The 17,032-nt window shown below is 37.0% G+C and overlaps 1 protein-coding gene across 3 annotated transcripts; it reads right to left on the bottom strand.

Moving 5' to 3' along the window:
• Positions 1 to 32: 32 nt before the first annotated feature.
• LOC119073755 (bifunctional 3'-phosphoadenosine 5'-phosphosulfate synthase) lies at positions 33 to 15,798 on the bottom strand. Of its 3 annotated transcripts, none has more exons than XM_037179434.1 (10): positions 7,034 to 7,277; positions 3,127 to 3,371; positions 2,662 to 3,061; positions 2,435 to 2,602; positions 2,250 to 2,352; positions 2,053 to 2,189; positions 1,777 to 1,982; positions 1,442 to 1,710; positions 1,163 to 1,375; positions 33 to 341 (listed from the first exon to the last, which is right to left on the bottom strand). In XM_037179434.1, the coding sequence occupies exons 1-10, from the start codon at positions 7,157 to 7,159 to the stop codon at positions 238 to 240; spliced, it is 1,971 nt and encodes a 656-aa protein (XP_037035329.1). In that variant the 5' UTR covers positions 7,160 to 7,277; the 3' UTR covers positions 33 to 237. The 3 variants fall into 3 exon arrangements, with proteins under 3 accessions (XP_037035329.1, XP_037035312.1, XP_037035322.1); XM_037179417.1 differs by lacking the exon at positions 7,034 to 7,277 and adding an exon at positions 15,531 to 15,798 and having other exon boundaries at positions 158 to 341; XM_037179427.1 differs by lacking the exon at positions 7,034 to 7,277 and adding an exon at positions 3,439 to 3,541 and having other exon boundaries at positions 158 to 341.
• Between the last annotated feature and the right edge of the window lie 1,234 nt (positions 15,799 to 17,032).

Below are 17,032 nucleotides of genomic sequence, written 5' to 3'. Positions count from 1 at the left end.
CCTCGCTGTTCGATTATGCAAACTGAGATGTGTTGATTAAAATCTTGGAACATTTATTGAAACATAATACGCTCGATGCATCGATTACAGAATATAAACAGAAAATAAATAACTTTTAAAAAAGAGAACAGAAAAAATATAGAACATTTTTTGTATAATAATAAAAAAATAAAAACAGTGATCGCTGTAGCATTTATACGGTTTTTCTTTGTTGGAAGTAATTAGTTGTGCCCATTCTTAAGATTTAGAATCCTTTAAATTGCGATAATATTCAGCCAAAATGGCCCATGCTTTTGGTTCCATAAAACCATCCGGCGGAAGTTTTCCGTCTCGTGCTAATCCTAAACAAACAAAAATTGATAATTAGATCACATGAAGCGAATACACATGAAAGACTTGAATAAGGGTGAATTCATACACAAAGAGAATTATACTAAAGGCAAACGCCTATACGTATGTAAGTAATAGCGTTTCACATCACTAGGGACAAAAGGATGAAAAGTAGAGATTTTTGATCCAACGCGTAGCCGAGGTCAATAAATAAACACACGAAAACGAGACGATTCATTTTTATACCGAGTAAAGTAATAGATTTGACATACTGATGGCGTCGAAGGTAGTGCTTAAAACATGAAAAGTACGGTTTTCGAAGCATGTAGCATGTAACAGTAATTCTCTTGCTATGCAAGTTGTCACGCACACTGAAACTGAATGATTCGCTCCATGTGAAATACAAAATTTTACGCGCATCATGATACAAATACACAAACAAAAGAAAACAACAAAGAGAAAGAGGCTGGCTCCGCATTCGTATGGAATCCATACTATAGATCAACGCCAAGCAGGTCGCTATCGAGAAAAAGCTCTGTTTCGCGTCTTGGACTGTTTGCAAGTACTCCCAGAAAACGATTGTTGCGAATAACTTTCGGCGTGATAATCGGTGTGCTCTTGTATCATTACGCGTGTAAAAATAGTATATTACTGTATATGGGAAGGAATTTGATTTTTCGTATCCAGATGAGTGAAAGTGTCCGAGGGCTTTATCTCGAGGTACTTTTACTCATCGTGAGTCCCTAGGGACGAAAAGTCCATTTTCCCTCCCTAGTAAAGGAAACACATTTTTCCAATATCGCAATCCAATCGCAATTATGTCATCACTAACCTCGCATCATCGATCCGGATATGAATTCGAAATCGGCCTTTCGACTCGGATCAAAGAATGCCATTGCCGATACGGTCTTGTCATAGGCAGCAACACGGAATGGTATGATTTCCAACTTATCCAATCCGGGCGCCATTTTCAACACACGCTGTCCATGTGTGGCGTCAAATAAATCTTTATCGGGGTACATGTTCTCGTCGGGATGTTTCATACCTGAAAGGACAACCGAAGATTGAGTGATACACATCGGATTGTGACTATAATGTTCCGTTTTCTAACCAGCTGGATCACGACCGACAATGTAAAACGATGCACCGGCATTCATTCGTGATTTGGCGTGCCATTGCACTTCCGTGGGACCGGCATACATCATCGGTGATGGGAAAATTGCCAGGATTGTGTTTTCACGGTTCAGTTTACCCGAATCTAATACGGCTTGATGTTGTGCTATTCGAACGGGCAGCGGTACATCGTCGTCCTTCGTCCAACCTCCAAGAGGATGTAGTAGTAGAACGGGATTTTTGAAACCACGTTCAAGTATCTGTCTCCTGGTAAGGACGATAGAATAGATCACGAGTTAGTCGGAAGTGGAGGCGCAAAGCATAAAATTCTACCTGCAATCCATCATGAGTAGCGCATGACCGTTATGAATAGGATTGCGAAGCTGAAAGGCAAAAATGGCATCGCAATTTAATTGTTTGTACTTTTCGCGTAATTCGTTGGGTGTGAGCCGATATTCGTCCAGTCCATCGTTCCATAATACTCTGTCGAAAACTTCTAAATCACCGCCAGCCAAGTATTCACCGGATTCATGGATCATCTAAATGGGCAAAACAAGAAATATGAAGAATGCATAAGGGAGTCGTCACGTTGGTCTGAGCTTTCCGTACCTTGACGTAGGGATGATCGCCGTTATTGGTTCCAAATTGTCGCGAGCAACGCTCTTCCTTGCGTTGATAATAGAATTCCGGCTTTCGTAGAATAGCTACGGCTTGTCCATTATATTTTAGTGTGATGGCTGAGGTGCCTGTAAAACAATTGATGTAATTTCGAGAATTTTAGGGGAATCGCACACCAATCCACTTACCATCTAATCGTTTTTTATCGTCTCCCGTCAACGATAACACAATTGGAACGGACTGATTAAAACTGGTCTTGTCATCGTACGAAATGCAATTGAAATGTAAAGTCTGAGTGGATGAGAGAAAAGAAAACCGAAAAGTCGCGTCAATACATTTTCACTTGGTGGGACGTTCTCAATCAACACTTTACTTGTAAATATTCGTTTTCCCTCATAAATCCCTTAAGTGGATAGGACCATCCTTCAGCCAACACCTGCAGCCATTGCATCTCAACGGTGGTAATGTCTAAATGTGGTAATGACTTGGACTCATTCAAAGCTGCCAACTTCCGAGCCGGCGACACAAAAAGTTCTGGAATCTGGTTAAAATTACCGATTTAGCCATGACACTGGTAGCGATTTCAGATGAACACCTTACCACTTCATCGTCTCGAATTTGTTTCGGAATAATCTCTTCCGATTCCAACAAATCGATAACTTGGCTACAAGACACTTCAATTGACACACCTTCTGTCGTGACGATTAAATCCGGCGTTTCCGGTGCTTCGTAGGCCTGTGTCACGCCAGTGAAACCTTGAATGGAGCCTTCTCTCGCTTTTTTGTACAGGCCCTTAACGTCACGAGATTCACACACCGACAACGGGGTGTTCACATACACTTCGTAGAATCGCAGATCGGAATCTTTATGGATCTTTCTGGCTATGTCACGGTCGTCGGCAAACGGTGAAACGAAACTACAAATCGCTACAACGCCGCTGTCTGCAAATAATTTTGCAACTTCGGCCACGCGACGGATATTCTCTTCACGATCGGCTTGACTGCAAACAAAAAGCTTTTCGTTATTCAACTAGTCAACGGAAGGAAAAGACTACGAGAGCCATACCTAAATCCCAGATTTCTGTTCAAACCCGTTCGTATATTGTCACCGTCTAGACCATAGGCTGGTATTCCTCGGGACACTAAGAAGGCCTCCAATGCAAATGCAATCGACGTTTTTCCAGCTCCACTGAGCCCAGTCAACCATACCGTACAACCACGAAAACCACGACATAATCCTAAATTTTGACCACGAATTTCGCGTGTGATATGATGCTTCTGTTCGGTTACATTTGTAGCTACTTGAAGACACTGCGAATAGACAGAGCATCACTAAATATTCTGTGGTACTGCGACAACATTAAACTGGCAGACATACGAAATTTCTGTCAATTGAGTTCATGTTTACGTGCACGTGAAAATGTTTAAATGATAAACTGAACGCTGGCACAACCGTTGCGTTGAAATGCTAACACAATACTAATCGACCCAAAAGTATCATAAAGTTGATTATTTATTGAACATTCTTATCTCGTTGTAAAACAGTGAAGCGTCACTGACCCATCTACAACATTTTATGAATCACGTATAGTTTTGGAGTCCGTACAAAAATTGAGATAAAAAGTTTACTCATCCGCTAAGTGTGTGACAATTTTTTTTTTGTATGGATTAAGCAGGGCAAACATTTTCGTTTTAAATGGAATCCTAAGACATTGGGTTACGGATACTTTGAAAACGGGATAATCAGAACGTTAGTCATGTTGGTGGTTAGTCTAAACCAAAGTCACATCTCTTTACCTCAATTAACTTCTCCAAACACTGTGAATGTAAACTGTTTTGAGCAATTCGATTAGTGGAATCGATGTAAGTAAACCATCACATAGAGGGATTCTTTTGAAAAAACAGTCTACAGAAATAGGATGCATTTTCCAGTGGACTTTTTGATATGTGACAAAAAAGGTATGCTCCCTAGAAGCCAAAAGTTTTGGCCCAAAACTACTTCCAAAAAAATTCCTCGGTGCAACATAAGCTACACAGCGTCGAGGATTTTTTTTTGAAAGTGGTTTTGGTTTCTGTGGCCCCATACCTTTCTAGGTACCTATAAAAAAGTCCACTGGAAAATGCGTCCGATTTTGGTGGACCGTTTCCCAAACAATCCCTCACAGTAAAGTTTTCCATTTTTATCGAAATTGTTAAGGTCAGTCACAATCAATTATCATCTACGACATAACATTGTCGTATGTTCTCTCTTATGTTATCTATTAATATCTCTGTATGGTTAGTATAAATATAGATAAGAATACATCGCTTAGTTTACGGTCGATTTAGAGAACAATTTACAACTGTATGATAGAATATAGGCCAATCGAATTTTCCAACACAAGTTCGATGACATTTGCAAATGATTTGCAAGTGCACGGTAATCAAATGCATGCTAATACGAATAGATATCTTCTGGAATTAATTAATTATGATTACTGTATCAGACTGAACGAGTTGAAAATTACTATATCGCGCGGGGTGTGTGTATTGGTAAACACATTTCATCTAGAGAGATATTAAGCAAAATTATATTACTTGATATTACAACGTTTGTCTTCTGCGATAAAATACCTCATCACGTAGCTTATACTCGACATGCTCTAATGCTCGCTCAAGGGCTCGTATACGTACATGTCTCGAAAACTACGGAGCTTGGTAATGTCAAAATGAAACGTGATGTATAGAGTGTGTGTTGCATGCTACTGCAAGCCCGGACAGGCCATGAGCAGCTCGGGCCGACAAAATTGTTTTGACTGCCGCTTCAAAAATCGACCGATTGGTTGTCAGGCAACCAGTTCGGCCCTGCTCGAAGGACATTTACATTAAACGCAAGGGTACGATGTGGATGAAACAGTAACATTTTCTTCAAGTTATGAGTGTAACAAAATATCTTAAGTAGTTAACAATCAAAAAACAATAGTGAGACCATAGCAGGGTTCCTAGCATTAATATTCGTATGTCAGACGTCAAAATGTCTCCAAATTCTGATGCATTTATGTATGTACCTTTGAATGTGTTGTGTGCTTTAACTCACATCAAGAAGGCATGACTTCTCACTCAATGAGACTTAAATAGACGCTGAGGCCTTCCGATATTATACCGATGAGATATTTGTTTGAATCCCATAAATTGTTCACGTCATAAATGAAATGTTTTGTTTGAAAGTCATAAACTATTCACCTGATATAGTTATAATTCTGTGTGCTCAGAATTAAACAAGATAATCAAACAATGAATTTTTTGATAAATATCTGTGAGTGAGAGTACGTGTGTACGTACCGTTAACTCTGTGTTGTAATCTCTTACGCACTACTTTGGTCGCACTACTGTACAAAAAGTTCATATAAAAAATGACTTTTCCCCAGTACTCCTTGCGACAGAGCACCTCAGACATACGTTTAATTTTCGCGGCTTATCAAGCACCGAGGTTCTTGGTCTTTCTTTACTAACAAAATCGTTTCATCAGTACTCATTATGTGATTTCAGATAGAATTTTATTTATTATTACTTGAAGAAGTCTAAGAGACTTACATTAGTATTTAGATAACGTGAAATATCGAGATGGAGGTCTAGTTCGCTATTCACTACAAGGTATTTTCTTCATTGGAGAGAAAAAAGGACTCGTTGGTTTCAATCCACTTTGAGATGACAACAAATACTTTCAGGAAATCGTCCACCACTATCAAAACCATTTATTTTATTTACCCATTAAATCTGGAAGAGAGTTTTGAAGTGTAATTTAGAATTAACGTAAAATCGGGAAAAATAAGGAAAATCGGAAAAATTCAGGAAAATAAGGAAAAATTGGGAAAATCAGGAAAATTAGGGAAAATGAGGAAAATCGGAAAAAAGGTTTTCCCTAAAATAGTCCCTGAATCTCAGGGACGCTTGTAACTTCTGAGAACTACTAACTATAGGCGATATTACTTACTTAAATTGTTTAAATTCTTAGTCGCATGCATTGTTACAATGTTCTACTTAGGCACCTTTGATTGATCTATCTAACATATTGGTTGGAGCACAATAAAGGTGAAGTGGATTCATATTCCAGTTGTGCCAAATTTTTGGTTCAAATTAGATGTCCACTATCACACTAACTTAGCATCTAAAAATTGACACTCATTTGAGTGGCTCGTTTCTGCCGCGAACCGTAGTTAATATTGAAGTTATAGTGATTTCGAATTACGAAACAAAGAGTAAACTTGAACTATCGAACCCGTTCCATCTTCTGAATCGATTGGTGGGTGGATTATTATTATTGGTGGTTACCAGGATTATTCATGATTTCGGTAAATTGTGGATTTCGGTAAAGCTGAATTGTGGACATCATTTGTGGATGTCCCCAATTGATTGTCCATGAACATACACAAGAATATTAAAATCCGTGTGAAAATACATTCGAATCAAAATCAGTTCATTCGCTTGCATGCTCTGTTGACTTTTGAGTTGTGTGACTGCAGTGTTAGTCATTGTCCACAAATTATGCTTGAAAAACAATTAACAATTTTTACGCAGGATAAAGTGGAAACAGACTAGTTCCATGTTGATTTAGTTATTTTCCTAACGCACCCTAAAATATTTTTTTTAATGAATGAGAAGTTTCCAGCTCGAGCCGAAGGCTAATGCTGCAACTTAATTCGCTAAAAAAAACCTTTTAGAATAAGGAACAACATTTTTCCTAAACGACGTAAGAAATAAACGACAAGCGATTTTTTAACACTAGTGAGGAAAACGGTCAGATCTGAATTGTGAAAAGACCGCTACCGCGTAAAATTACTGTTTCTTTACTCAAACCCACTACCCTATTAATCCAACCCTAGAGTTAATGTTCATGAATCAGTTACAATAAATTGATCACTCGTCACCCACAAAAAATCTGTGAACATTTAGCAGTTGAACATTTACATTCAAATTGGTAATTGCAACAATACCTCAGGATCCGTTCCAAGACAATTTTTGTGATTTAAACAATAATTCCGTTCAACGAATTTATAATTTTCATTCGACAACAAATCGTTATTGTTTGAATTAACTTTTCTTCGTTTTTTGCACAGCATTTTGTTTTTTTTGTCACAAAACTGAACAAATTTAATTTATGTTCCACTGTTAAAACACGGTGCGGTGCAACGATAAATTGTAATGATCGGATAGCACAATTACTTTCTTTCTTGCCGGATTGAATGTTAAATTTAGACTGTTGAACTGATCGAAATGTAAAAAAAAAATTAATTTTAATATTCGAAAGGAAAGTGTACATTTTTGTTGTTCGGAGATAGTTTGTGTACGTACATTATATACTCGGATCTCTGTAAATATTTGCGCATATATTTATCTGATATCGGTGCTTGAGAGCGGTAGATATACACACTTAACATAGTTATTAATTGCCAATAAACAAATTACCTACATCGACATTGTATTATACATTCTTTGATGGCGATTAGAATGGATCTTTGCGAATGTTGCTATTTATTTTTGTATGTATACATAAGTGTAACAGCATTCCATCGGCGCCTCCTAACACTAACGGCAGAAATTGGTATGAGAATTTCGGGTATATGCAAGGTATATCGGAGTGGAATGAACATCGTTGCCATTTGAGATGCATGTCTATGTCTATACATACACAACTTATGTATCTGCGAACAAAGCCTCATCGTTATTTACAGCAATAAAGCTAACGTAAACAGTAGAAAATTACAGACTTAGCTTCCACTGTTTCTATGAGTAGTAGTAGATGGCATAGTTTTGAGGAAAGAGCCGAAGGCGAGTGGAGTAATTAGACAAGCTAAAATAATAATAGATTAGATTAGATTATGTTTATTGGTTCCAAGTAATATTACAGTTTGTATAATACAACTTAGACATAATTAGGCCGCATGGGTGGGCCCTTTTTATAACCAAAATTATTTTTATGCAGAAAACAAGTTTCGCTGAATATTAAATTGAAATTTGAACAATAAAAAATTTTTTTCTTTTTCTAACTATCGATCAACGCGTCAATAAATTTTTTGGAAAACGAATGTATCACAACTATACTAAGTTTACTTATTAGGTCCTGGTCCGGAAATGCTGTTCCAAAATGTTTGAGTCGATGCCACGCTAGTGTAGGACATTCCATCAACAGATGTGCGGGAGTTTCTGGTTTTTCATCGCATTTCCTGCAGGTCGTCGATGTCGCCAAACCCATAGTGTGCATGTGCTTTTGCAATTTGCAGTGTCCCGAGATTGTACCAATCAGTTTCCTTAAAGCTGTTTTAGAGCAATTTAGGAAATACTTAGTCCTTTTCATGGACGGTCCATTTATGAAAATCTTTGTTTGTCTACAGTTGTGAAGGCTCTTCCATCTGTTTTCATGATTTTTAGAGTATGTCTCTCTAATTATCGTCCTTTGTATTCTGTATGGTAAACCGAAGGCCGGTTCTGGTCCTATAAGTGGCATGGCACTACCCTTACGAGCGAGTGCGTCTGCCTCTTCATTCCCATCCACGCCCTGGTGTCCTGGTACCCACACAAGGTTAACATTGTTAGAGTATCCCACTCTTTTCACTCTCTGTGCACATTCTATCATGAGCTTAGAAGATAAGCAGTGAGACTGTAAAGCTTTCAAACAAGCTTGACTGTCTGTGCATATGTTCACATTTCTACCTTGATACTGCGCCTCATACAGATCAGCACAAGCGTCTATTATGCCGTATGTCTCGGCTTGAGTTATTGATGAGTACCTGCCCAAGGAGCAGGATTTATGTGTGGAGGGATTATTAGAAAATATTCCAGCACCAGTTCCGACGGCAGTCTTAGATCCATCTGTAAAAACAGTCACGTCACTAGGATCAAATAGACTGACATTGCTTTCCCATTCTTCTCTACTTGGGATAGTAACTTGGAAATTCTTATCAAAGAAATATTGTGGTGCACATTGGTCAGTGCTCATCATTAGCTCTGGAATTGCTTCCGATTTTTCGTTTAATATGTTGGCATGACCTGTTGCTGCTTCATGCCAGCAGTTTCCGTTTTTCAGTCTCAGGGACGTTGTCAGCGCTTCACGTTCAATAAATAAATCTATTGGTAACACAGACAACATCACTTCTAAAGCTTTCGTTGGAGTAGTCTTCATCGCTCCGGTAATTCCCAATAGAGCCATCCGTTGAACGTGCTCTAGTTCATCTTTCACTGCTTTGATTTTAACTCTGTGGTGCCAAACATGACATCCATAGCAAAGTATGGCAAAGTAAGAAAAATCAGCATCGGCGAAGTTTGACATACTGCAACGACCACAAAACATTTTTTTTGGCGAATTTTCTTTCTTTGTATTTAAGTTTAGACATCTGTAGATTAGTTTAAGCCACATTCCGTACTTGTTTGTAGATGTTAGTCAATCGTTTGCAGTCGATTTATGAGTCACAGAACGGAATCGACAAAATTTAAAAAAATTAGTGTTGCGGCTATGAATGAATTATTTGAAAAAAAAAGTCTCTTCCATAAAATTCATTGACGGACTCACTGAGCTGTTTCTGAGCTCAGGGATCTTAATATAAGCTAAAAAAGATTGAAAACCTACCATAGATGCCTCCAAAAAACGAATTTTGAAAATTTTACTATGGGGAGATCAGCAGACCTGGAGTGAAGGAAACCTGTTTTATAGTCCTTAGGGGTCACTTCATCCATATCAAGACTCATTTTTTGGGTACCCAAAAATAAAACTTTATTTCGGTTGAGGGGAACCGTGTGGAGCTATTGAATTGCCATAAACGTATTCGGGCTTTTGTGTGAGGTCAACGCACTTCAATCAAAAGTGCTTCGAGTGACAGCTGCCAAATGGAGTACTATTTTGTATGAAAAGTTTTTGTAATAGTGCCAAAATTTGTTTGATACACTGAAGTGCGTTAGTGTTGTCCAGATCTTCCCTACTGGAAGATTCTTTTTGTTACAATAGTAAGAGAAACTAGTTAATTGCACTAAATGTGAAAAGTAACATCGGAAGGTATAACATCCAACGGAAGCAATAAAATGTATTTTCCTTATCAGAGCAGAGTTGTGAAAAAAAGATTTTTGTAATTATAAATATTAATAAGCCGTTGAGACACTTGCGGAAAGAAATCAGAGAATCAACACGCATTGCATTAAAATTGCTGCCATCAATCAAATAAACAAAAACCGACCTTAACTTTCTTCGTTATATTGACTTTTTCGCATTAAGAAGTGTTTACTTATGCATATTACTTTCGTAAAATTAATCGGAGAAGAAACGGTAAGATGATAATGTTTCTGCGGCATGTGGCTTTTTTTAAGGTCATTGTGCAACGAAAATGTGGACGTAGTATTTTCTCTACATTTAATTTTATAATGTCAATTGCAAGTTGTTTTAACGATATCCAAGAAGGATGAGTTAATCAGTTCACGTGTCGCTTTAAGTCCGGTTACATAAATCGTTGTATGAATCTCGGTCCAAAGTACTTTATTAGGCTCTAGATGTGTAGTGTAATAACGACACTCAATGTCATAAACAACCGTTATGTACCGTAGTGTGTAAATGTATTTTCCAATATTATTTACGCCCTAGGACGTAAAAGTGACGTTTGTAATAATGGCGATCTCACCCCTGTACATAAAAGTATTTTTCATACCTATGACCCGAAAAGTCGAATATGGAAAATATTATTCGTACCACGGGCGATTAAAAGTATTTTTTAGCGTATTTGATTCCAGACAGAGGCGAAGGCGTTAAAAAATTAGTTCTAGACAGAAAAAATCACTATCCTGTCGAGGTACAAACACCGTTTTGTGCACAGGACAACTGAAACAGACAAAATACATCAATTTACTTGAAAACATTCAAACTTCACATTCGCCATATTAAATTTGTTCAATCATCTAGTCATGGCTGATACCGACTTCCAAAGCCGAATACGAAAAGCGCGCCAAGCATTCATTTCTCTCAACAACATTTGGAACTCGTCACAACTAACTAGGAACTTGAAACTGAAGTTTTTCAAATCGAATTGCCTCTCAGTGTTGCTGTACGGTTGCGAAACTTGGAAAATGACATCGTCAATCGAAAACAAAATCCAAGTCTTCGTCATCAATCGATGCCTCAGACGGATACTGAGAATACGCTGGCCTGAAAGAATTTCAAGCGCCGAGTTGTGGAACCTCACCAAATGCGAAGAAATGAAGCCAATGATCAAACGTCGAAAGTGTAATTGGATCGGCCATACGATAAGGCGACCTGTTGGAAATATTGCACGAACTGCGCTAGACTGGAATCCACAGGGAACCTGTAAGAGAGGAACCAAAAACCACGTGGAGACGAACAGTCGTCAATGAATCGAGAGAAGCTGAGTAGGAGTGGATGGAAGTCAAAGCACTCGCACCAACACATTTTTTGGCGACATTTTTTCACATCTTTTACTTATTAAGATATGTAATGTTGGGAAAATTTCATCTAAACAGCCTTAGTACAAACAATACACTCTTTGCGTATAGCATGTGTTGTTTGCGTTGAGACTAATTAATTTCACACAGAAGCCTTGATATAACCTCTATTTTTGGTCAAAAGAAAAAAAATTTAGTAAACAACATGATCACCTGCTTCTTTGTGCAAGTTGATTTAAAGAATGGCCTGGTCAAATTTATGATTCGTTTCCGCTAATATTAAACTATGATGGGCCATTCTGGATCTAACAAAAATCTAACTATAGTCGGAATAGTCCTTGAATGTCGCGATACTCTAGAAAAACTATCTAGAAAACACCAAGTGTCACTTATTTGGGTTCCAGGGCACACGAATGTCGCTGGTAACGAAAAAGCAGATGAACTAGCAAGATTAGCTTCTAGTACACCTTTCATAGGACCTGAGCCAGCAATGGCCTTATCATTCTCAACACTTAATCGGCTCATTCTGAACAGTAAAACCAAAGAATTCAATAATTATTGGAATACCCTAGACTTTGCCAGACAGGCAAAAATATCGATCAGAATAAACAACAAAAATTCGAAATACTGCCTGTCACTCGATCGGAATAACCTCAGAAGACTTGCCGGCATACTTACAGGTCACAATTCTCTAAAGAAACATCTCCACACAATTGGGGTGGCAGACGATCCACACTGCGAAAAGTGTGGTGAAATCGAAAGCACAGAACACTTTCTTTGCGAATGCCCAGCATACATTATGGCTCGATCACAGTATCTAGGTTCATACGTAACCAAGTACACCTCGATATGGAGTATCGCTCCATCAAACATCCTCAAATTTCTAAACAAGACTAAAAGAATATAAACGACCGTGGGTACGCACAACAGGCCCATCTGAGGCTTAGGTGCAGGCGTAAAAGCCACCCACTTATTCTATCTATCTATCTATCTAACTATAGTCGGAAAACGACTTGTTCCTAGCTGTGATCTGTCATCACATTGAAACTGCAGAACACTTTCTTTGTGAGTGTGCAGTCTTCATTAATAACAGAAGGAAGTATCTAGGTATGACCTAATAAAAGGCTTAGACCCAAGGAGCATTCTGAGCTTTAATATTGATCACAGGTAAATTCAGCACGGAAACAAACGAATAACTTATTTACTGTAGTGAGCACAATCATTTCTTATTTCTGGAAATTTTTGTACTTTACTGTCGAGAGTGTACTCGCCTGGGTAGCGTTAGATTGACGTATATTTAAGATTATTCTTTTGTGTCAATGAACCTAATGACACCATGTTTACGATTTCACTAAAGTGTATGTACACACACTCTCCGACTAATTGACAGAACTAGTTTTATAACAAAAAAATAAATAATAATTAATAACTGTGTATTGCGTACTACTAAGCAATTTACATTTCTTGTTCACCAGTGTCAATGACACGACGACGTTATTCGATAAAAGCGTCTCAACACACAATACCGGGGCAATGTTCAGATTTTCGTTTCTCTGTGCGAAGAAATCAATTTCGGTCAATTGAAAACTTTAATAAATTACACAATCTGTTGAATTCAGTAAACAATTTTACCTGTTCAATTTATGCGGCTAGTTAAGTATTTGTTTTACTTAAATAAAGATCTGTGCTCTTCCAATCGTAGAACCTATGAAATTTCTGATTTTTTGCTTTGTTTTTCGTTATATCTAGTAAGACTCTGTAGAATTTATTTAAATTTTTCACCTGTTTATTGAAATTACGGCTAGATATCTGTTTGTTTAACTATTTCAATAATTTCAACTAAAAAAACGCTTTAAGTAATATTCGCCTTTTATAAATACATCAATCGTTCAAACAATGGGAATGTTGTTTTTTTAATGGAGCAAAGCCACAAAGAAGAGCATGAACGAGGAAAAGCAGATTTTCAATAAAGCAATAAGTTCAATGTAATTGTAATGTTAGTTAACACTGCTGTTCGACAGTAAGGCTAATTATGTTTGAAGTTTCTTTGAATTCTTCAAGCACAAGAAAATCTTTGAAATTTACCCAGGGACAGCGGGTAACATTGTCGTAAAGCTGTATAGATCATCTTCAAATTACGGTACTTTCAGAGGTAACCTCACTTAAGTTTCGTTCATTCATTCATTTGTATGAAAGGCAAAAGTTCAACATCTTTTATCTGTCCTAATAGCCGCCGTTTGTTTACATTTTGTGTGGCGAATACAGTGTTTAAGGAGATCGAAAACCAGTTAAATTTAGTTGGTCTCGGGGTCAGCTGTCATATATTCATCAATGAAAAAAGAAACTGAGAGTTGAGCCCAGTTTAAATTTGTATGTGATTTCTCTCATTTTGACGTGTGACACCGAGACCAGTTTAAACAAAGTGGTCAAAAATCGCTCTTCTTAAACACTGTATTTTGAAAACGGCGGATGTTAGGGACCGTTTTTGACAGATAATTTTTTTTGTACTTTTGCCTGGTAAGAGCCTTTGTTTATATGCATTTTTCAACGGGAATGACATTTCTTAACGTGACTCGCCTTACAAACATCCTTGAAGATGAAAATGTCAATCGTTAGCCAACAAAACCTAACCTCAATGTTTTGAAAGAACAGGTTAAGACACTTACGAAGGTGGGTGAAACACAAATCTTGACAATTCAGACGAGTATATTGTTTGAGAAGTCAACTTGAAAACAAAATTTGTTTATGGTAACTTGAAATCGTCATATAAAAATTTCCAAACCTAGTTGGCGCTACAGGAAAGTTTTGATCCCACCGCCTTCGTGATCAACTCGAAAGTGTCTTAACATGTTCTCTCAGAACCTTGCCTAACCTAACCTTGAAGTTTTAACGAAATAATTTGTTTTAGTTGTGGTTATGTTTGCTTCTGTGGATGATTGTCGGTCGGTTGGATGGAACAGACCTATTTATTGTGTCAGGCTACTACAGCTATTGTCGAATCTACCCTCTCCAGGTGAAATTTTTAACTCGCTTGTTGATGAATTTAGTCAGGGCTCACTTTAAAGCATTTTAAAGATTATTTTGGAAATATTTCAGATCCACTAGATTCAGATTCAGTAGTCAGTGGGTCTTATGTTTCAATAAGTTGTTTTTCTAAGCAGTGGTTTCAGTTTTTGTTTGGCAATGGAGAGAAGTGACTCTCAAATGGTAGGATTTGCTTATAATCTTCAGTTAACCAGTCCAGTCCATAAATGTAAAGCGTATTGCAGTATTATAACCCTTCTAACTAGGTTCTAAATCTACAAGCTTTTTTAACGAACAAGGTCGTTTTGACATCAGCAAATAAAGCTCATTTTTTGTTGTCGTTGTCAACAACAAATTACTAGCTGTTTTTTGAAATCCGTCGTGAATTACTGAAGTTATAGTGTTATCACAAGACACGAAGACACACTAAAATACCCAAAATATTTTAACATTTTTACATACTAGTGAACCTCAAAGATTACTAAAAAAATGATTACTAGAAAATTGTAACTGATAAAGTTGTGTCTCAGTTAGTCGCATTCAAATGGGAACGTTGTTTTCGAATTTATCCCATCAGTTTCTGAATAATCGAAATGTTTCCATAAGTAAGATAACATATGCGAAACATCATGATTTTTAAAGATGCTAAGGACAGAACTCTTTAAAATATCAAATATCAGTTCTGGCTTATTTGTAAATTTTGTAACATAGATAGAGAAGTGTCGTGTCTTTATTTCTACTCTCCTTCCCAACTTATCTCTTGGGAATGCACTTTATTATGATTTTATGTCGTTTTCATTCTTTCTTAACAGAAATTACGATCTGAAAGCGTAGCTATTAACGTTAAAGACTTCTTTTAAATAATAAAACGAAACTTATTTTATCTTGTCATTTACCTCATTCAAGCGATTTTTATATAACCCACCAGTGTATGTTATTCCACTTATCAATTGACACCTATTCTAACTACTCGATTATGTTACGATACCATAACACTTCCACAAGCAGTAATGTAAAGTTCAGACTCACCTTTCTTTGCTTCTTAGAACTCTGTTGATCATCCATTTTTCCTCAATGAAAACACAAATTTTTTGGAAAATAAATCTTAAGATGCGATTGTTTTATGGCTGATCACACGTAATCCACCGACCCGCAACCGTAACACTATGTCGCCCGTACAATCGAATTTATAACATTAAATTTGTTCGGCTCTCTTATCACGAAAACATATTGCAAATTTTAATCACAAATACCGACTGTCAACGTCACATATCCATCCGCTAATCGAACGCAAAAACAACAAAAAAATAATTTGACAAATTGCGTATGAGAATCCGTCTCCAACAGAAAATCGAGCGGAATCCATCTCTGATCTATTTTTCTTATTTTAAAATTGAATCCAACGTTTTGATTAAACACTTAAAATGATGAGGAGGGTATAAACGAGAACGCATCGAACGAAATTTAATTCATTAATTTCATTTGAAAAATCATTTTGATTCGATATTTTAGCTTAGTAATTCCGGTAAACGTTACTTCCAACATTATCTATTGAAAGTTAGGTGGCACTATTGTACTGCGATGCCGGCAAATTCAAAAAAGTTTGCAAGATTTTCCTAACTCATTGTTTTTGTCGAACAGTGATGTGTGTGAAAGTTGCGCGAGACAATTATTTTGGTTTGCTCCCTACTTTAATAAAGAATCGCCTGGAGAAATATGTGAGCGTATCCGCTGTTTCAAGCTGGAGCAGTTGGATGAGCTCACTACAGCCACTTAGGACGTGCATGACTAGGTTCATTTTGATGCAAATTTTGTTTGGTAAAACTTTCTTTATAACATCTTTTCTTGATAAAATGTTTACGGTCAGGCAAAGAATACTTCACCGTGAATGATATCCATTATTTTCGAAGTATGTACAGGGACGTCATATTTTCTTTTGAAGGTCTTTTGACTGATATCAGTAAAGGTATGATATTGCTCGACCATTATAATACAGTTTTTAACATTCAAAAATATCGACATATTATACATTTCTTATTTTGCTTACTTCTCTCATTCTCCATATACTCGTTATGGAGAAATGAGAGAAGTTCGAGAAACAAGAAATGTATAATATGTCGATACTGTATCCAAAAACAACAGAAAAAAATTGTAATTTATTTGTTCTATCATAATATCCTTAAAAGTTGTTCTTATATGGGGCTTCATTGGATCTTCAAAAGAAGCCATAGCTCCGATCGAAGCACGGTGACCCCATGTTCTGCTTTGATAATATAATGACTAAAAATAAAAACTTAAAGAAGTTCTTCTCTCCTATGATAGGAAAAGTCGATTGGCCTGTAGAGGCGCTACAATTTTTTAGTACTTCATTCTTTGCCCTCAATTTTATGGTAAATATGGTAAATATCCATGAAATGTCATAGCAGTGAAGTTAGTTCACATATAGATTGCTGACAATAGTGTAAATGTACTAGAAATGTATAGAAATTTACGTATTAAGCTATGAAAAACCACGTGGGCTAGTGCGGGTT

Source organism: Bradysia coprophila, chromosome II, assembly GCF_014529535.1.
Source record: "Bradysia coprophila strain Holo2 chromosome II, BU_Bcop_v1, whole genome shotgun sequence".
NCBI lineage: Eukaryota > Metazoa > Arthropoda > Insecta > Diptera > Sciaridae > Bradysia > Bradysia coprophila.
This window is presented reverse-complemented; position numbering and strand designations above follow the sequence as displayed.